This window comes from Neolamprologus multifasciatus, chromosome 18 (genome assembly GCF_963576455.1).
Source record: "Neolamprologus multifasciatus chromosome 18, fNeoMul1.2, whole genome shotgun sequence".
NCBI classification, from domain to species: Eukaryota; Metazoa; Chordata; class Actinopteri; order Cichliformes; family Cichlidae; genus Neolamprologus; species Neolamprologus multifasciatus.
In genome coordinates, this window is record NC_140456.1 from 14,340,928 (window position 1) to 14,360,046 (window position 19,119).

At 39.5% G+C, this 19,119-nt stretch overlaps 3 protein-coding genes and 4 non-coding genes across 7 annotated transcripts; 5 read left to right on the forward strand and 2 right to left on the reverse strand.

Moving 5' to 3' along the window:
• Positions 1 to 1,091: 1,091 nt before the first annotated feature.
• Positions 1,092 to 5,065, reverse strand: bag1 (BCL2 associated athanogene 1). The gene is made up of 7 exons (XM_085139474.1): positions 4,932 to 5,065; positions 4,178 to 4,306; positions 4,006 to 4,088; positions 3,806 to 3,919; positions 3,583 to 3,690; positions 3,424 to 3,486; positions 1,092 to 3,324 (listed from the first exon to the last, which is right to left on the reverse strand). Exons 1-7 carry the CDS (start codon positions 4,966 to 4,968, stop codon positions 3,235 to 3,237), a joined length of 624 nt encoding a protein of 207 aa, XP_084995600.1. The 5' UTR covers positions 4,969 to 5,065; the 3' UTR covers positions 1,092 to 3,234.
• On the forward strand, positions 1,118 to 2,326 carry myl12.2 (myosin, light chain 12, genome duplicate 2). Its single transcript, XM_085139475.1, has 3 exons — positions 1,118 to 1,301; positions 1,474 to 1,635; positions 1,803 to 2,326. The coding sequence occupies exons 1-3, from the start codon at positions 1,118 to 1,120 to the stop codon at positions 1,973 to 1,975; spliced, it is 519 nt and encodes a 172-aa protein (XP_084995601.1). The 3' UTR covers positions 1,976 to 2,326.
• A 1,257-nt stretch (positions 5,066 to 6,322) lies between the features above and the next one.
• On the forward strand, positions 6,323 to 6,414 carry trnar-ucu (transfer RNA arginine (anticodon UCU)). The gene is given in 2 exon segments: positions 6,323 to 6,359; positions 6,379 to 6,414. It is a non-coding gene; the product is annotated as a tRNA-Arg (tRNA).
• Positions 6,415 to 8,604: 2,190 nt separating this feature from the next.
• Positions 8,605 to 19,031, reverse strand: chmp5a (charged multivesicular body protein 5a). Its single transcript, XM_085139473.1, has 8 exons — positions 18,858 to 19,031; positions 18,398 to 18,502; positions 18,262 to 18,308; positions 16,015 to 16,108; positions 15,680 to 15,751; positions 14,043 to 14,151; positions 9,396 to 9,511; positions 8,605 to 9,081 (listed from the first exon to the last, which is right to left on the reverse strand). Exons 1-8 carry the CDS (start codon positions 18,924 to 18,926, stop codon positions 9,031 to 9,033), a joined length of 663 nt encoding a protein of 220 aa, XP_084995599.1. The 5' UTR covers positions 18,927 to 19,031; the 3' UTR covers positions 8,605 to 9,030.
• Positions 11,752 to 11,843, forward strand: trnar-ucu (transfer RNA arginine (anticodon UCU)). The gene is given in 2 exon segments: positions 11,752 to 11,788; positions 11,808 to 11,843. It is a non-coding gene; the product is annotated as a tRNA-Arg (tRNA).
• Positions 11,946 to 12,037, forward strand: trnar-ucu (transfer RNA arginine (anticodon UCU)). The gene is given in 2 exon segments: positions 11,946 to 11,982; positions 12,002 to 12,037. It is a non-coding gene; the product is annotated as a tRNA-Arg (tRNA).
• Positions 12,527 to 12,618, forward strand: trnar-ucu (transfer RNA arginine (anticodon UCU)). The gene is given in 2 exon segments: positions 12,527 to 12,563; positions 12,583 to 12,618. It is a non-coding gene; the product is annotated as a tRNA-Arg (tRNA).
• Positions 19,032 to 19,119: the final 88 nt, after the last annotated feature.

The following is a 19,119-nucleotide window of genomic DNA, read 5'->3' on the forward strand; positions in this document are numbered from 1 at the left end:
AAACAAAGACAAAAAAAGATCGGAAGATGGGAAAACTGTGTTGGTAAAGGAGTGGACCCGATCAGCAACAATAGATCGGGTGTGGCTTTTAAATGAAGCTCAGGTAGTACTAAGGAGCCCAAAGTGTGCCAAGAAAATATCCACCACACCAATACACTGCGACCATCAGCCTGAGCTGTTGATACAAGGCAGGATAGATCCATGCTTGTTAATGTCAAATTCTGACCCTGCCATTTAAAAGCCACAGCAGAAAACTAGACTCATCAGAAAAGGGAAGATTTTTCCAGTCTTCTAGAGTTTTAGTGAGTCAGTGTGTTGTAACCTGTTCAGGAGTGGCACTAGAAGTCCAGTCTTCTTCTGCTGTAGTCAATCTGCTTCAAGGTTCAATGCATTGTGTGTTCACAGATTATTTTGGTTGTAACAAGTGGATATTTTAGTTACCGTTGTTTCCCTTTGAACTTGAAGCAGTCTGTCCATTCTCCTGTAACCTCTGCCAATAACAAGGCATTTTCACCCAAAGAACTGCTGCTCACTGGATATTTTCTCTTTTTCAGAGTGTTCTCTGTAAACCACAGAAATGGTTGTGTGGGGAAAATCCAGTTTGAACTATATTTGACATTCCTAACCAAGTCTGCTTTGTTAAGAGACTGCACTGAGTTGGTGGCACGTGATGTTCTGGTTGACTACATACTTGTGTTAATGTAAAGTTGTACCTAACAAAGTGGCCACTGAGTGTATAATATTTAGCTGTTTTATTTTTTTAAAAAAAAAGGTAAATTAGGAGGCTATATGACAATGTGATAGTAGTGTCAACCAAATTGGCTGAAAATTGAATTACCAACATCTTGTAACCATGTTAGTAAGTTTACATTAGTATTAAATGCATTGCCTGAACTCACCTACATTAACCTTCCAGTTCATAGCTTGCACAGTCAATAATCTAAAGACACTTAATAGCCAGTGTAACCAAGGAATTTTGGCCAGATGGAGAGCATCAGTAATGAAGTCAAGATAAGAAAAAAATGTGAATGAATCTTTCATTTGAACGTGTTGCTTGATCCAAGCTGACAACTTTCATGTTCCTGTATTACAGGAGAGGGACTAACAGCCTGCCAACATGTCTAGCAAAAGGGCCAAGGGAAAGAACACCAAAAAGCGTCCTCAGCGTGCCACCTCCAATGTGTTTGCCATGTTTGATCAGTCTCAAATCCAGGAGTTCAAAGAGGCTTTCAACATGATCGATCAAAACAGGGATGGCTTCATCGACAAAGAAGACCTGCATGACATGCTGGCCTCATTAGGTAAACTTGATTTATTTACACATATTTAGTTAGTGATAACGTCTTATGGAGTTAAAACTGCATTATTTGGGGCTCATATTCAGAAGTTAAAAGATTTCAATCTTTTTCTAAAAACAAACCATTAAATGTGGTTAGCAGGTTAGAGTCACTCTGACCTTGAGCTTTTTCCCAGGTAAGAACCCCACAGATGAGTACCTGGAAGCCATGATGAATGAAGCACCTGGCCCAATCAACTTCACCATGTTCCTGACGATGTTCGGAGAGAAGCTGAACGGCACAGATCCAGAGGAAGTGATCCGTAACGCTTTCGCTTGTTTCGACGAGGAGGGCACAGGTGAGCTGATGTGTTCAACTGTTTAAGTTTCGCATCTTTTTATGTGAATTTGTCTCAGACTGTGGCATGTAGAGACATTGTTTTGTAGTAAGTGCTTAATTTGAAGATATCTGCTCAGTGCTAACATCAGGAAGCACCTGCAAGAGTGAAACTGTTTCTTCACACAGGTGTGATTCAGGAGGAGTGCCTGCGGGAGCTGCTCACCACTATGGGTGACAGGTTTACAGATGAAGAAGTGGACGAGCTCTTCCGCGAGGCGCCCATTGATAAAAAAGGAAATTTCAACTATGTAGCATTCACACGTATTCTGAAACACGGTGCAAAGGATAAGGATGACTAGTGGGTTCATTCTTTACTCCATGTCTATGTTTAAAGAGTTTCTATTCAAGTTAGGAAAGCTATGTCCTGTAATTTGGCTCATGACAAAGCTTTACTGTGGTCTACTTTACTGAAGCTCATTTATTTAAGCTGCTTTTTTGACCTCTGGGTCCCTCCAACCAATCCTACTTTGAAAGCTTATTTGCACATCTGTGATCACTACTAGGGGGTCTCTATAAGCTAGTGGAGATGTATTAAAAAGACCCCCATGGATAAAGCTGGAAATAAACTGACACCTAATGTCTGTTATTGCAAATGAATCAGCTGTATTTTATAGAATAAGCGTGGAAATTAAAATGTATTCTGAGAAGAATCACCAGTGCTCTTTATTTTTTTAAAAGTTTTATTTTAAAACCGAAGAATTCGATGTGATGCATCAGTCTTAGCACAAGATTCAAAGATACATGAACACTCAGGATCAGCCACTGGATTTCTTAAGATTCTTGATGTTGAATATAGTACATGCGATTGCGATATATGGACACTCCTGCAGTACTAACCTTTTCTTTTTTTTTACTTGTATGAGCTAGGGCTGCAGAAGGTGGTAAGATATAATTTGTTATTGCTCTGGGCCAATCCGTTTAAAACCCAAATAAATTTCATGGGGGTGGGAGGCAGGGTACGCCTTATACAAGGTCGCTAGTTGATTGCTTGTTCTCAAAAGACAGCATGGCAGGTAAAAGCCAGGGAACAGTGACCCATTCAGACCCATAAGGGCAATAAATGTTTATCACACAACATAATAACCCTCTTGTGGCCCAATGGGAACAATCCACTATCCTGAGTGGATATTGCTTTTTGGAACTTCCCCAATTAAACAATGTCTACATATTTCTGATCATAAATCATTCACTGCAGCTTGTGCACAATGAGGAACAAAACTCATTATGTTTTAGACATACAGGGCAATAAACAGGGGGCATTTTAAGATATTTGGCATTGTCAGCTCTTTTAGCTAATTAAAATGGCATCTGATCCATTTCCTGCAAGTTCATGGTTAAAGTTTCTCAGTCGACACTTTGTATCTGTCTTGAACCAGGAGGATTTGCTTGTGTTAAGTATCCAACATCGTTCCTGATAATCAGCATCCTTCTTTCCACTTCATCATTTGCTTCACACCAGCAATAAATAAACCAGGATCTGCTTCACACGTGAAGCTTTCTGCACACTTTGTCATTGCTCACAGAGCAATGTATAGAATAAGTGACAAAAGAGACTGCACTATTCTGCCAAAGCCAAGTTTTTTGACTGGATCTTTGATAGATGGTCTGATATACAAGCCTCGATTTTGTCGCACTGGGCGAGGAAATCCTGTGGACATATGGTAAAGATCAGACTTATTTTGATTCTCAATAGTTTTCAAATAAAGCATGATTGTTTTGTCAGAGAGAAAAATAATCAAACACTAACCTGCACTGTTTTTACAAGTCCTTTTTTCTTCATTCTGCAGTCATTGAAATTTTCTGGAACACTCTGTTAAAAGAGGAGCAATTTGATGGTTTGTTATACATGACACACACGATTAAAGCAGACACTCAAAATAGAGGCTTACGCTTAAAATAGCATTACCATAGCATCTATCTCCTCCAAGATCTTCATGAACTGCTCAGCTGCTATTTTTACTCTGTGGTCTAGTTTACCCAAGGCCTCTGCCTGGAGGTCTTTGGCAAGAAATCCCTGTGATAGGATAGGGGTGACAGTAATACATTAGAAGATGGGACAAAAGAGTGCTGTGTAATATTTATTTATTTTCCTATATATTATCAAAAAACAAAAAGACATGATTGCTTACATTTTTCAGTCCAGTCAACTCCCCGTCTACCTTCTCCAGCTTCTTGGCCATCTGCTCCACACATTTCTCAATGTCTTTGAGTTTCCTCAGTTCAGCTTCTTCCTCTGGGCTGTTCTGTTTAGAGATTATCATCAGTGTTTTGCAAATGCACATATTCAGGCACGCACCAGAGATGTAGCACATGTATAAATGTGCTTTACCCTCTTTCCAATCATCATGAGTTTGCAGCCTTCTTTTATTCCATAGCTGGAAAGGCTCTCTTCCATGTCTTTCAGTGACTTCCCTAAAATTAAAAAAAAGACTACTTTAAAACCAGATATATGACATTAGGCCTCATTTGAGTGTGTAAAAAAAAGAAGACTAAAAGTCTACCTTTAAAGATAAGTTTCTGAGAGGCAGGTGGGACTCCCGTGACTTGAGCGAGAGCATCTGACAGGTCTTTAACAGTGGGTCCTTTTCCATCCTCATGTCCTGTTAGCGTGATGCTGTGCTTAGAGGATCCTGAAATAGGAAAATAAATAAATATTACACAGCTCTCAAGCTATTAAGGATTGAGAGTTATCATTGTCACCCTTTTGTCTTGTATCGGTGTTATTCAGAAAGTAAATGTCACCTACCAGGATTAAAAAACAATAATAAAAAAGTCTTTAAAAGTATTTGCACCCATCAAATTACAGAACATGCGGCATATCTCAGAAACTATCGCGCACGTTTGGTTCAGTTTTTAACGATGGGTTGCAAAATTATGTTTCACTGTCGTGTGAGGAAAAATAATTACAAAACATTTAACAAGCGATTGGCAACAATACAATTTCTCTCAGCAGCCCTCCTGTTTCCCAAATGTGCTGTAACGTGTCTTCAAACGAAACTAATTACAACAGCTACACAATTCTTCATAAACGTGTTTAATAAATGCTGATATTTACAGTAGTTTATATATTTGATTTGTTATTGAAGAACAACACATAACCAGCGGGATCTAAGTTAAAGCTACATAACCACACAGTCTGTGGAGAAGAGCTACAGAAGCTGAGCCGTTTCTGGCTAGCTTTAGCCACAACGAAACCCAATTTTTACTTATATTTTGTGGTGATTATGGTGTAGTTTAAAGCCGAAATCTTATTACCGTATGCGACTGTCATAGTTATCTTTTGCTCCGACATTTTGCTTTCCGGCGTCCTTTAATCACAACATCAAACGCAAAGCTAACTGTTGCTTATTGCTAACTACTTCCGGTGTTACAGTTTAACTGGTGATAGCGTTAAGTGGTGTTATTCTATCTGTTCCTCTCGCAGAAAATCCACGAAAAATAGCCCAGGGCTACCAGTGTGTGTAATGTTGGACTGGATTAAAAATGTGGCTTACCAAAAGTATTTTATATGTAATAAGTTAATTAACAATAAATAAATAAAATCACCAGTTCATGCAGATACACACGCACATTGCTGTTCTAAATACATCTTTGGGGATCTGCCCGGGGTCATCAGGGATTTGGGGTCTTTCAATATCCTACACCCTCTCTCAGGTGACCAAGGCAAGATTATCTGCTAAAAAATGATTTCTGATATTTAAATTGTTGGCCTATAATCCATTCATGAGAGACATATCTCAAACACGTCTCTCATCAATGGTATCAAGTAATTTTGAGCCTGAAAGAACATTCCTGTCACAACAAAGAAGCTGTAAGTCACTTTTACATATCATTATTTATGCTGGAATAAAGTGTAATTGAGACTCCTAAATGTCTTTTTCAAGAGAAATATGGCCAAGAGTGCATCAGAAATAAATTGGATTAATTATATTTTACCATACAGAGTAGATACAACAATGAGAATATCTTGATGCATGCACAATCATCCAGGTAGGTAAATCCCCAAAAGCTTTTCAGTGGGAGAGCGGTTTCGTTACTCTAGCCCATTGTTCCTTCAGTGGTGCTAGTTTCAGTCATTATGCAAATGTGCTGTTTATAAGATTGGGGAAACCTAAAGTCAGTTGAGATTGAAGAAGTCACTTGGATGAGCGACCTTACAAAACTTTGGTCATTCAAAACTTTTACAACAAGAGGTGTCAATGTATGTGACGAATCTACGACTAGACACATCTGGACCTACTACTTTTGTGGTTCTTCACCGATCAGCACGACCACCAGTTAAGCTTGAACACCGGAAGTACCCCCTTTTTTTCTTTTCTTTCACTTTTTTTAAATGCAATTTTACTTATTTATTATTGTATTTATTATTTAATTTTATCTGACTTTTTATTTATTTACTTGTTTAAAAAAGCGGAACAGCAAATACAAACACAACAGCTACACACAAAAGTGATAAAACGCGAGCCGAAATCTACAGCGCAACTTGAGTTCTTATAACACTTCGATGAAACTCTGCTGACAGACGTAAATACATTTAGCTTAAGTGTGTAGAGTTTTCCTACAGTAAAGCTTTTTAAATTCTGTATAATTAATGTCTGTATGTATGACGTGTCAGGTCATGTTGCGCCAAAGGTGCTTTCCCAACCGGCTCTGTGGCGCAATGGATAGCGCATTGGACTTCTAGTCAAGCACTTGAGAGGTGATTCAAAGGTTGTGGGTTCGAGTCCCACCAGAGTCGCATTTTTAACCTGACCATCTGTCCTCCGAATCGTCTCAATACCGTTACTAGTCACGGTTACTCGTTAATTGCTGATATCATGCTTACATGATGCTCCTGAATATGTCTTTGGTTATGTGCGCAGCTCATCGGTGCTTTCGTGTCTTTCACATTATCTCATCCCCGTCTACCACAGCTGAGGATCAAGGGCTAAAATAAATATTTACGCTGTTTAAACTGTAAATGACCTGCTAACTTATTATCTGTGAAACATATCTCAGACATGTCTCTTAAGAATATTTAAAATCATTTTGAGCCAAAAGAACATTAGGTAAAAGCTGCACTCACTTTTACTTACCCTTTATTTATGCAGGTAAAAAGTGTCATTGAGATTAAAAAACGTGATGACAGACGTGGCCAGTGGGGGAGCAGACATTGCAACAATTATAACATTACAACTCTATAATGATTTTTTACATGGCCAAAATAGGTCTGAATTCATGATGTTAAAGAACACAAAACAGATAAAACGCAGAGTCGTGATATACCTAGCTGTTTCGCAAATGGAGTTTCTGTATCAGCGCTAACAACGTTTTTAAGGTTGTAGGTTCGTGTCCCACAGAGCGCATGTGTAACTCGATTGCTGGTAATACCAGGCTGTTTCCAAATCACTTCAATAATGTCCTTATAAGTGAAGAACAGTTGCTTGTTAACTGTGAGTAAAAGAGTTTTTGTACCAGGGTGAAAATCCTTTGTAAGGCAAGTGCTGAGGTTTAAAGTAACTATATAAGATATTTACAATTCAAGTCGATTTAGTTTTATTTACACATCACTAAACCCAAACAACAGTCGCCTCAAGGCGCTTTATATTGTAAGATAGATCCAATAATACAAACATTCACTGGTCGCTTATGTGGTATATATTAGGTATATTAGGCCATCGTTTGTGAATGCAAATATGTAGTCCGCCAATCAAATGGCAGTAATGCGAAAAATGGCCTCAATCTAAAAAAGAAAAAGACTTCAATCTGAAACACAATTGGAAACATAAATACATTTTGGACCTTTAACTGTAATTTCTATTTACATGACAGTTTGGGCAGAACTTTTCCCATAATTTGAATTTTTTATTTTTTTTTCTACAATTTAAGCCCAAAGAGTTGTGCTGACAGATTTGCTTCATTACATTACATTGTACAGCAGATTTTCTTTATCATGGAGAGAAAAACAAGACGCATTGTTGAAACTGCACTTCTTATACTGAGATATCTCAGAGTAGTTTAAGTAGTGCACTTAAACTACTTTATACCGAGAGAAAGGGGCGTTTCACTGGTATGGCCCTACTTAAGTGAATTTGAATGTGGTATGTTGTTGCTGCCAGACGGGCTAGTATGAGTATTTCAGAAACTGTTGATCCACTGGGATTTCTCCACACAACCATCTCTAGGGTTTATAGAGAAGGGTTCAAAAAAGAGAAAACATCCAGTAAGCGACAATTCTCCAGGTGGAAATGACTCAGTGATGCCAGAGGTCAGAGAATGGCCACACTGATCATAGCGTGGCAACAGAAAAAATGAAAGGTCCACTTCTTGCCATCCAGGTATGGCCAAGAGCTCTCAAGCCTGAAGCAGATGGGTTACAGTAACAGAACACCACACCTGGTACCATTCCATGTCACCTAAGAACAGGAAACTGAAGCTACAAAAATCTCTGATCAAAAATGAGAGAAGTTTGCAAAACAGGATCAGAATCTGGTGTAAACAACATAAAACCATGGATCCACCATGCCTGATTCAAAAGACCAGGCTGCTGCTTGTGGTGTAATAACATGAAGGACTTGACACACTTATGATTTAAACACCTCAGCCTACCTGAGTATTGTTGCTGACCAAATCCATCCCTTTATGACCACACCCACAGAAAAGCATCCATCCTTTGATGGCTGTTTCTCACAAATCATCTCAAACTAGTTTCCTGAACATGACAGCAAGTTCGCTGTACTCAAATGGACTCCAGATGTGGTGGAGCAGGAGATTCACATCATGGTTGAATCACATCTTTGAGGAATGTTTCCAGCACCTTGTTGAATCTATGCCATGGAGAATTAAAACAGGCTGATGGCAACGTGGTACCAGCAATGTCTACTTAAGAGCTAAAAACAAGATAGAGGAGGATGAACAAATACGCCATAAATTAAGAACTCACAGCTGATTTAAAACAAAATTTTTATTTTGCATGTTTCAAATAACCCTGCAGATATTTTAAACAGCCCAAGTGTGAATAACCTCCACTTTTGAGAATGCAGACACGATCTTAGTGACTAAAAATCACACAAAATTAATAACAAACAGAAATAAATAAACACTAAGGAACACTAAGGAACACTAATGAACGACACAGACAAGCTGTTGATGATGAAAGGAAGAGAAGATGAAGGGAATTATGTTTAAAAAAAAAAAGGTTTAGTATGTTACAAGGCCACATGCCAGCACGGTAGAAGTAACGATACACAACCTGAAACCAGAACAGCCTCCAAATCGTAGTGTTCTCACGTCAAATGGTTTTGCATGTATAAATGTTACTCTACATATAAAAGTGTTTTCAGTTCGAGTGCAGCTGTTTTTATTTGCTTCTTGTTTATGTGGCAGGAATCTGAGGGAGGCCGAACTCATCCACGAGCACACCATCCTGAACACAAAAGAAGAAAAAAACATCAGCCATGAGCAAAACACTTACATTTCAAGTGTTATTCACTTAGCAGGTTTGTGTTTAAACGATAGAGTTTTGCACATTATAGCTAATCTACCAAACACATACACAGGATTAGAAACTGGCACCAGAATTCGTGGCAGGTTTAATAGTCTGCTTACATACACAGTCACACCCCAAAGGTCCATTTTGAAGTAGGAAAAAGTCTTTATGATTACTTTTTATTTTACTTTCATGTATTTTCCACAACCCTGCCCTTCATGTCATGAAAACTGAGCTCTGTAGACTGTCACCTTATTTGTCTTGCTGTCACTGGGGATTCCTTCAGGGATAGACGGGGCAGCTGAGGCCTCATCCAGGTAGGAGGTGTCATCATCCAGCAGCAGCTCATCACCCAGTGCATCCAGCTCTGAAACCACAGTGGTACTGTCACTGTAATACTCCAGATCATTGCTCAAATTACACACTAGCAAAGAGGTCTTAGCTCCAATAAAAAGAGATCCGAGCTGTCCTGGAAGCTCCGCATCGTGGATGCTGAAATCTGAGAAAGAGCCCCAGGAAGCAAAGAAGGCAGAGAACGAGTGTGATATGAAACAGAATTCAAACAACAGTGCCGGTGTATCTCCTGAAAAAGAGATTTTATGTGCCTAAATACAGGATCATAAAATATTGCCTTCCCAGAAAGTAACTAAAATGCATTTTAGATAGGTTCTAGCAACCCTCAAGCGGAAGGAGTTGAATGAATGGGACAATAGAGGAACCCATGGATCCAGAAAGTCCAGACTTTGTTCCCTCTTTTTTCCTTTATATAAGGGAAACTCAGTCCACAGAAGCTCCTCGGATTCACAGAGGAGTCAGATTTCACAACAAGTGACACAGGATAACCCTTCACATATGGCGCAATGGATTGCACATTGGACTTCTAAGCATACACTTAAGGAGTGATTTGAAGGTTGTGGGTTCAAGTCCCACCAGAGTTGAATCTTTAACTTTTCCTCACTATAGAAGTTAGATGCATCTAACGAAAAGGCATTTTAGTTACTGGATTAAGCCTCAAATAACAAGTCGGCATAGACAAAGCATGTCTATGCAATAGCTAGCTAGCACTTTTAGTAGATTTTTAAATTACTTTAGTCACTATTTACCACATTTTTAATGGATGGATCACATCTGACAAAAAATGGCATAGGGCATCCTCTCGCACCTGGCAATGGACAGTGCATTGAACTTCTAAGCATACACTTCAGGAGGGATTCAAAGGTTGTGGGTTTGAGTCCCACCAAAGTCAACACTTTTAACCTCTTTTTAATGTAAGAGTTATGTAATTCTTAAGAACGGAACTACAAGGCAACTTCTAACTCAAATAAGAAGTCCTCATCACTATACATGGAAGCTAATAACTTAGCATTGAGGTCTGGGATTTTAGCATACAAGAAGGGATTTCCACTCTCCAGTTGCTTAAAAACCAAATAAGAGATAAGACAGTTTACATGTACATGTTTACATGGGAGCTTGGTTGACTGTATCTCTCTGATAAACTGGTGACAGATCCGAGGTGTACCCTGTGTCTTCCCCTATCACAGCTGGGCTAGGTTCTAGCAACAATCCAGAAAGTCTAGACTATGTTCCCTCTTTTTTTTTTATAAGGGAAAATTATGGAGGAGCTGCTTCAAATTGACAGAGGAAATAGATTTAAGAACATATGACACAGCACAGCCTTTCACATGTGGCTCTGTGGTGCAATGGACAGCGCATTAGCCTTCTAAACAAGCACTTCAGGAGTGATTCAAAGGTTTTGGGTTTGAGTCCCACCAGAGTTGAATGTTTAAATTCTTAATGTAGAAGTTACATGCATCATCAGAAAGTAGTATTGGCTTTTTAGGCCTAATATAAGTAGTCTGCATATATAAGGTGTGTCATTGACAAGCCAACACTTTTAGTAGATATTTACATTACATTAGTCACTATTTCATTAGCGTATTAGAAGCATTGAAGCATGAAAACGAACCAAATAGCAGGTTGTTGATACAAACTTGGGTAGATAGATCATGATGTGCATAAACATGCATCAAATGTTTGAAATGGCATGCACCAAATTGTCTAACTTCCTAGAAATAGTAGAAGAAGAAACTGTGTTTTTTGATGGAAATAAATGCCATTGTCTGGATTTCTCAGAATCTTCCAACTGGTGTGTTTACATGAAGCATTTTTCTTGAGGTTGGGCTTTTAAATCGGTTACTGTAGTCCATGTGAAGATTGCTATTGTTATTTCATAGTAAAAAGGCTCTGAGTTCCACTCCAGCCTGTGGCCTTTCTGTGAGGAGTGCTCCCTGTGTCAGCGTGGGTTCTACCACAGTCCCAAGTCGCACATGGGGTGACAGATTGGTGACCTGTTGCTGACCAGGGGTAGAGCCTGCCTCTCACCCTATGACAGCTGGGATAGGCACCAGTGCCCCCAGCGACCCTGAATCCGATAAATACAAGAAGTTGGATGGATGGCTGACAACTATGGAGGAATCAATGGATCTTCAAAGTCCAGATTTTCCTTTATTCAAGGGAAACTCAGTCCATAGGAGCCACTTCAACATACCACTTTTTTAAATGGTCAAATCACATCTGACAAAAAGTAAAACAGGAAAAACCACATCTGGCTCTGTGGCGCAATGGATAGCGCATTGGACTTCTAAGCAAGCACTTCAGCAGTGATTCAAAGGTTGTGGGTTCAAGTCCCATCAGAGTCAAACTTTTAACTTCTTAATGTAGAAGCTACATGTTTCTTTGTTATGTTAAAGTCATGTACATCTTAATACTGAATCTACTACACAGGACAAGGCCTCACATCTGGCTCTGTGGCGCAATGGATAGCGTGTTGGACTTCTAAGCAAGCACTTCAGCAGTGATTCAAAGGTTGTGGGTTCAAGTCCCACCAGAGTCAAACTTTTAACTTCTTAATGTAGAAGGTACATGTGTTTTCTTAATGTTAAAGTCATGTACATCTTAATACTGAAACTACAAGAAAAATTTCTGTCTCAAATGACAAATCTGTATAGACACCACTATCTATGGAAGCTAATCACTCAGATGTGATGTCATCACATAATCTGAGACTTTAGCATCCAAGAGGGAATTTCCACTCTCCAGAACCAAAAATAAGAGATGACTGTGGGATTACCTGGAGCATCCAGGTATTCTGCAAGTTAGGTTAATTAGTGTGAAAGGTTAATTGCATTTCTGTGATAGACTGGTGAGAGAGAAATGGAAGAAGCTGGATGGACGTGTGAAAACAGAGGAGGCATTCATGGATCCAGAAAGTCCAGACTTTGTTCTGTCATTATTCCTTTATTCAAGGGAAACTCTGAACACAGAAGCTGCTTCAAATTCACAGAGGAATCTGATTTGTCAACAAGGACAAGGTCACACATCTGGCTCTGTGGCGCAATGGATAGCGCATTGGACTTCTAAGCATACACTTAAGGAGTGATTCAAAGGTTGCGGGTTTGAGTCCCACTAGAGTCAAAAGTTTAACTTTTCCTCACTATGGAAGTTAGATGCATCTAGAGAGTTGACATCTCTGTGGTGTAGTGCAGTGGCAGGGTGGTTAGCATCATTGTCTTATACCACAAATGTCCTGTGATAAACTGGTAACATATCCAGGATATACCCTGCCTCTTGCCATATAACAGCTGGGCTGGGCTTACAGTGTCTTGGTGGTTAACATCATTGCATCACAGCAAGAGGGTCCTGGGTTTGAATCAGCTGGCCTTCCTGTGTGGAGTTTGCATGTTTTCTGGATGGATGCTGATACCATAGGGAATGGCTATATTTTCATTACATGGCTATATTTGAAGTTCGTCGCTCTAGCTATAGGTAATACATCAGTCTGTTCCACAAAACCGAAACAAAAAAATGTTTGGTCACAATGGCTCCACCCACAAAATATGTCACTGGACATATTTATGTGTCACAACCAGAGATGGGCAGTAAGGCGTTACAAGTGACGCCTTACTGTAATCCGATTACTTTTTTCAAGTAACGAGTAAAGTAAGGGATTACTATTGCAAAAAAGGTAATTAGATTACTGTTACTTTCCCGTAAGCATGCTGCGTTACTGCGTTACTAAAACCATGATTTTAGTAACGCAGCGAGTATGAGCGTGTAGCGTTTAAAGCGTGGAAGTACTGACCTTACTTTGAGTTTGATTCCGTAAAATGTGACAAAAACATTAGCGTCCGCTGTTCACTGCGTGGCAAGAAAACTTCTTTTTACAGCAAAACCCCCCCTAAACTTCCAAGCAAGCACTGAGTACGCTGCAATGGAATGGGAAATTCACAGACAAACTCGCGGATTCTTCCACTGACTGCTGCGGCACACCTGCACCAGGGCAAACATCCGCCTGCTATACGGGTGAAAATAGAGCAACAGGACTGCTGAGTCTTTGATTTTATTTATTTTCTGCTGTTTCACTTGCATTTATTTGAAAGAGTGTAAACACAAAAAATATTTTATTTTATGTGCTGGAATATGCAGAAAATAGGTTTAAATGTTAAACAAATTTCTTCCAGTCAGAGAATGTTGCATATAATTTAATTTTTGCTTGATGCATAAAGTTAAAAGATTAAAACTAATAAAACAAGTTTTAAAAAGAGACTTTTCCATTTGATTACATTTTGTATGATGGATTATGCAGAAAAAGTAGAATTGGGCTGAAAGATCTATCACTTTATTACCTATTCAGGTTGTTTCAAAAGTAATTAATTACTTTTGAAAATAAGTAATCACTAAAGTAACGGGATTACTTTTTTTTGGGGGGGGGGGGGGGTAATCAGTAATTAGTTACTGATTACTTTTTTCAGGTAACTGATCCAACACTGGTCACAACACTGCGACTGTTCACTTTAATGCACCCTAAATGAAAAACTGCCAACAAAATGTACATTTACCTGCTTCAAGATCCTCCTCGTCGATGTCTGGAGTGCCATAGCTGCGGCTCAGGGCTTCTTGCACCTCATTGGCTTCATCCATCATGTCCTCCAGCTGGTCCTGTAAATCCTGGAAGTCCAAATACTTGTGTTCACTTTTAATGCCTCAATTGTGAGATTTTAACTTTTATCCAGCATGTAAAATCATCATTTTAATTTCATCAGTTTTTAATCAACTGCTGCACAAATAGGAAGAGAGAATCACATAGCAGCTGGGGGCACTGAAAATAAATGAGACCTATTAAGTGTGTTGATTAGAACTCATTTAAACAAAACTATTAACCCATTTTTTTACTGCAGGGTTCTGAAATCAGAGCAAGTTTAATTATACAGTAAGAGCTGATAAATTGCTGAATCTGGCTGCTACTAAGAGTACAGTGTAAGTGTTGCAGAAATGTGATGTAATGTGAGGTGACTTTTCTTACAATTGATGCTTCACATACAGTAAGTAATTCTCCTGGCCTCAAGTATCTCCCCATTTTTGGCTACGAACGCACACATTCCTCCAACCACACACGCCCATATTTTGCTCCATTACCGTTTATTTCACACCTCAAACATTTAGTAAACAATTAAGCAAATACAAGTAATCTGCAATAAATGACAGGTAGTAGTAATAAAATAAACGACTAACTCTTTTACGCTATGTCCACGCCTACACGGGTATTTTTGAAAGCGCAGCTGTTTCGTCCACATGTAAACGGCGTTTCAAATGACAAAAAACTGAGATTTTTTAAAATTCCTTTTTTGCGTTTATGTGTGGACGAGGAATACAGAGTTCGTCACGCAACGTCAAAGGTATGTGCCTTTTTTCATGTCACGCTGTGCGCCACGTTATTGTTTACATGAGATGAATTGCAGAATGGCAGATAGAGACGAAATACTGTTAATCATCTGCAGGTTTTACACGCTTACATACACACACGCAGTTACTGTCCCTCCATTTAGAAAGGCAGAGGCGTCACGATGTAATTATTTTACGTGTAGTTGTTTTTTTCCTGTGTAATAATATTCAACATTGCTATCAATACATTTTTAAAAAAATGCCTCTCTGTGCAAAATGGGTTCAAAAACATAAACAACTGTGGACAAAATCACGGACAAACTACTGTTTGTCCGTGATTTGAACCGGGGGACAAATCGTGGCAGGATCAGCCTGATATTATTTGTATCTCGCTGTAACTTTACTGTATAAACTCCTGTAATCTCCAAAATGTCAGGAGTAGTTAATCCTTACAACAAGTGTTTGTGAACTAAAAATCAAGAACGTAGAATCCTGTTTGCCCGTGATTTGAACAGCCCAGCGCTGCTCCCGAGAAAGGGAAAACCAATTCTGCAGGGAGACCTAACTCGGCACTTGTGCAGGTGAAACCAAAGGGAAGATATGCTTCACCATATTTTCTAGTCTTTGGCTTAGAATGAAGTTGGTTTGGAAACATATTGAGCTATGCTTCATCTCTTGCTTTGCGTTTGTGTGGGCGCCCCGTGCTAGCAGTGTCCAAGCGTTTTGTTTTTTTTCCCCTTTTCATACCGCACCTCCCCTGCAATGGCTCTGCAGGGTCCCACACTTTGGGAAGCTCTGGTTTAGACAAACATACATCAATCTGATCAAGTCTGACGTCCTTGTAAGCCTTTTTCATATCCTTGGCACCAATCTTCATGGCCTCCACCTGGGGACAAAAAATACATGTGGATTTAGTCGCTGACAACATTTTCTCATCAGGTACAGACAATCTGAACACATCCACTACCACAACCAGGGAACTTTCTAATGAGATTTTTTTAGTGAATGGACAAAATCAAAAGCTTAGCGATACAATATAGTATGTCAGAAATCTAGATGTTTGGTACGTATGAAAGCTGTGATTTGGAAAAAAGTGCTTAACAGCAACTAAAAAGTTGGAGTCTTGGAGTCATGCTGTGTGACTCTTACTGTTGTTTTGGTGTCCTTTAATGTCTGGATCGTGTAGTTTGCCTGCTCCATGTTAAAGGATTGTTGAGCCAGCTGCTCCCTTTGACCTTCATACCTATGTAAAAACAATACAGATGCTTTAATACATTTGAGTCTTTACATACATTATTACTCTCCTATGTTATAGTAAAATCAAGAGCTTTTCACACCCCAGCCATCTGCAAAGGGTTGATGTGACAGAGTAGGGTGAGATAGTCGGCTGCAAACTGCCCCAGTGCGAGCTGGAGGTCGTCGCTTGATAAAGACAACAGAACCACATCATCTGCAAAAAGGATAGATTGCATCTGCAGATGGACCTAATGCCCTTGACCTCTTAGCTGCACCAAGAAATTTTGTTTGTGAAAGTTATGAACAAAACTGGTGACAAAGGACAAAACTGGCCAAGTGAAACACCACTGGGAACAAGTCTGCCTTAATGGAAGCAATGTGAGCAAGCTGCCACTATAATCAAATAAGCTGCTGCTTTTTGCAGATAATTTGGTTCTGTTAGTTTCATCGAATGATGATCTTCAGCTTGCTTACACTCTTTGTTGCATTCAGTGTTAGCAAGCTTGTTTGCTTTGAGGTACTGTGGCGGTGAGCCTGATTGTTTAATATGACATGTGAGCTGTTATGAAATTTTGCAGCTCCAATTAGAGAGCCAAAAATATTTAGCCCTAGGTTTGACATCTATGATGTTAATAATCACCAGTTACAGCCCTAAACAAAGCAGTTTTTATTATTACGATAGATATATGACACAATAATTCCTGTGTGAGACATTTAAATAGTTGACTTCATTTGTCTCTCCACATTTGCCTCATTTAGTTCACTTGCTCACTCCTTATATAAGAACTCACTTTTACTACCTCCTCACAATGCTTTGGGTTGGCAGATCTGGTAGGAGGAGAGTCGTGTTTTGTTTTCTTTCAGATTCAACACTTCATGCATTGATGTATTCGTCTTTACCTGTAAGAGCTTCTTCTTCTTTCAGATGCTCCCTTTAGCGGATCATCTGCCTCTATCTCACCCTACTCTGTCACACCAACCCTTTGCAGGTCCTCTTTCATTAAATCTATAAACCTCTGTGGTTGTCCTGTTTAACTCCTGCCTGGCAGCTCCATATTCAACATCCTTCGTCCAATATATTCAACTGGACCTCCTTTGAGAAAAGGACACTAGAGAAGGACACTAAAAAAACTGCTGAACATTATAGACAATGCTGGGCATCCTCTGCACACGGCCATAAACAACCAGAAGAGTCTGTTCAGTGACAGGCTGCTTCTCCCAAAGACAAGAACCAACAGACTTAAAAACTCCTTTGTCCCACACGCCATCAGACTGTTTAACTCCTCTCTGGTGGGGAGAGGGAGGGGAAACAGGAGGACAAAGGAGGGGGGAACAACTAAGCTGTAGTGCCTCTTCACTTCACTGTGCAATTACCTTTTGTGCAATACTTTTTGTTAATAGTCAACGGTGCAATAGACCTCAATACTTGAAATGTGCAATTCACTTGTATTTTTATTTTTTATTTTATTCCTATTTATTCTATTTATCCCCTTCGTATATTTTATTTATATATGTCTCTGTATTTATATATGTGTGTGTGTATATATATAATATTCTGCTCACCCTCTGTAACTTCTGTCAGTGCTGTGCTTTTGGAAACCGAATTTCCCAGAGGAACCCACCCGAGGGATTAATAAAGTTTTATCTTATCTTATCTCTTATCTTATCTTATCTTTGGACATCACCCAACTATTGCAACCTTGACGCTTTAATTTCACCTCCAAACTGCTCAACCTGAGCTGTCCCTGTGGTCACTTCCAATACAAACCCTCAAAATCTTTAACTCTGCCACCTCCAGCTTGACCTCCTGTGCCACGATCTCCAAACCACACATCATAGCGGGTCTTACAACCATCTTATAAACATTCCCTTTCACTATTAATGCTATCTTTCTGTCACAAATCAGTACCTGCAATTCACTTAAATCATATGGTGAAATAAACCTTTGTTTAGATGATTTTAGTTTACAGGCTTAATTTTTTGTTCAACCTAATCTCCAAAATATTAACATATTAAAACTTTCCTCTTATTTGCCAACATCCACACTATGTATATCCATCTATCTATCTACCTATATATGTGTGTGTGTGTATCAGAGAGGCTATCACGCTCACATCTTTGAGATAAAGCATACAGATGTTTGCACAGTGAAGGACTCACATTCTCTTCTGCTTCAGGACTCTCATTGCCTTCTGCTTCACCATGTTCTGCAATTGAAAGCAAAAATAAATAAATAACATCGACGTATTTGTCTTCTAGCCTTTTAAACACCCAAAGTTAACATCATGTGTCCTACCTTCGAGGGCCCATCTCTCATCTTTTTCAGCTGATCCTTGTACTTCAAGAGTTCCGCATCTAGCCTGCCAATTTTCTTTTCAATGGACTCAGCCCTCGCATCCACCTGGAGCGAGGAAGAGATCAATTAGAGGTAATGATTTCCAGCGTCCTGGCAGACAAAACACTGTGCTAAAACGCCATGCCTGTATGTGGGTGCATTAGAGGAAAAAAATTAGAGAGGTAAAAGCTTGGAACATAATTGAGAGCTGTGGTTAACAAACACATCCCTACTTCACAGTCCAACCGAGGCTGAGTGTCTTTTATTCCAGCCCAAAGTGCTGATTAACTGTAGCCTCTGAGCTAGTTGGCACGGATGCTGTTTTGACAAGCCTTTTGTATCCATGCTAGCTAAGCACCGCTCCGTTAGGTCGCACAATATGGACATAAACAACAAAAGCTCACAGGCTGACAGTACTCACAGTGCCGATACAGTCCGACAGGTTCGCAGGAGGCGCTTTGGGTTTTCCTCGTCCGAATATTCGGTTCATTTTCTAAACGTCAGCCTTTAGCTTACCTTAGAAAACACAAAAAGCATCAAATGCAAAGAGATTTCTTCATTGAAGACACCCGGAAGCAACGGTTCAGACGCAAAATATTTCCATTGGTTGGTGCAAACGCTTGTGACCAATGAGATTTTAGACGCGCTATTGCCACTTAGCGGTGAGCAGAGGCACTGCAGCT

What these genes read in the sequence shown, in the direction of transcription:
- myl12.2 (XM_085139475.1), top strand. Translation starts at nt 1,118, where the DNA reads ATGTCTAGCAAAAGGGCCAAGGGAAAGAACACCAAAAAGCGTCCTCAG. An exon ending in TGACATGCTGGCCTCATTAG is followed by an intron (nt 1,302 to 1,473) that starts GTAAACTTGATT and finishes GCTTTTTCCCAG; the next exon opens with GTAAGAACCCCACAGATGAG. An exon ending in TTTCGACGAGGAGGGCACAG is followed by an intron (nt 1,636 to 1,802) that starts GTGAGCTGATGT and finishes TTCTTCACACAG; the next exon opens with GTGTGATTCAGGAGGAGTGC.
- bag1 (XM_085139474.1), bottom strand. Translation starts at nt 4,968, where the DNA reads ATGTCGGAGCAAAAGATAACTATGACAGTCGCATACG. An exon ending in AACTATGACAGTCGCATACG is followed by an intron (nt 4,307 to 4,931) that starts GTAATAAGATTT and finishes TTCCTATTTCAG; the next exon opens with GATCCTCTAAGCACAGCATC. An exon ending in TCAGAAACTTATCTTTAAAG is followed by an intron (nt 4,089 to 4,177) that starts GTAGACTTTTAG and finishes TTTTAATTTTAG; the next exon opens with GGAAGTCACTGAAAGACATG.
- chmp5a (XM_085139473.1), bottom strand. Translation starts at nt 18,926, where the DNA reads ATGAACCGAATATTCGGACGAGGAAAACCCAAAGCGCCTCCTGCGAAC. An exon ending in GTCCTGAAGCAGAAGAGAAT is followed by an intron (nt 16,109 to 18,261) that starts GTGAGTCCTTCA and finishes GTTTTTACATAG; the next exon opens with GTATGAAGGTCAAAGGGAGC. An exon ending in GTGACAGCAAGACAAATAAG is followed by an intron (nt 9,082 to 9,395) that starts GTGACAGTCTAC and finishes TTTTGTGTTCAG; the next exon opens with GATGGTGTGCTCGTGGATGA.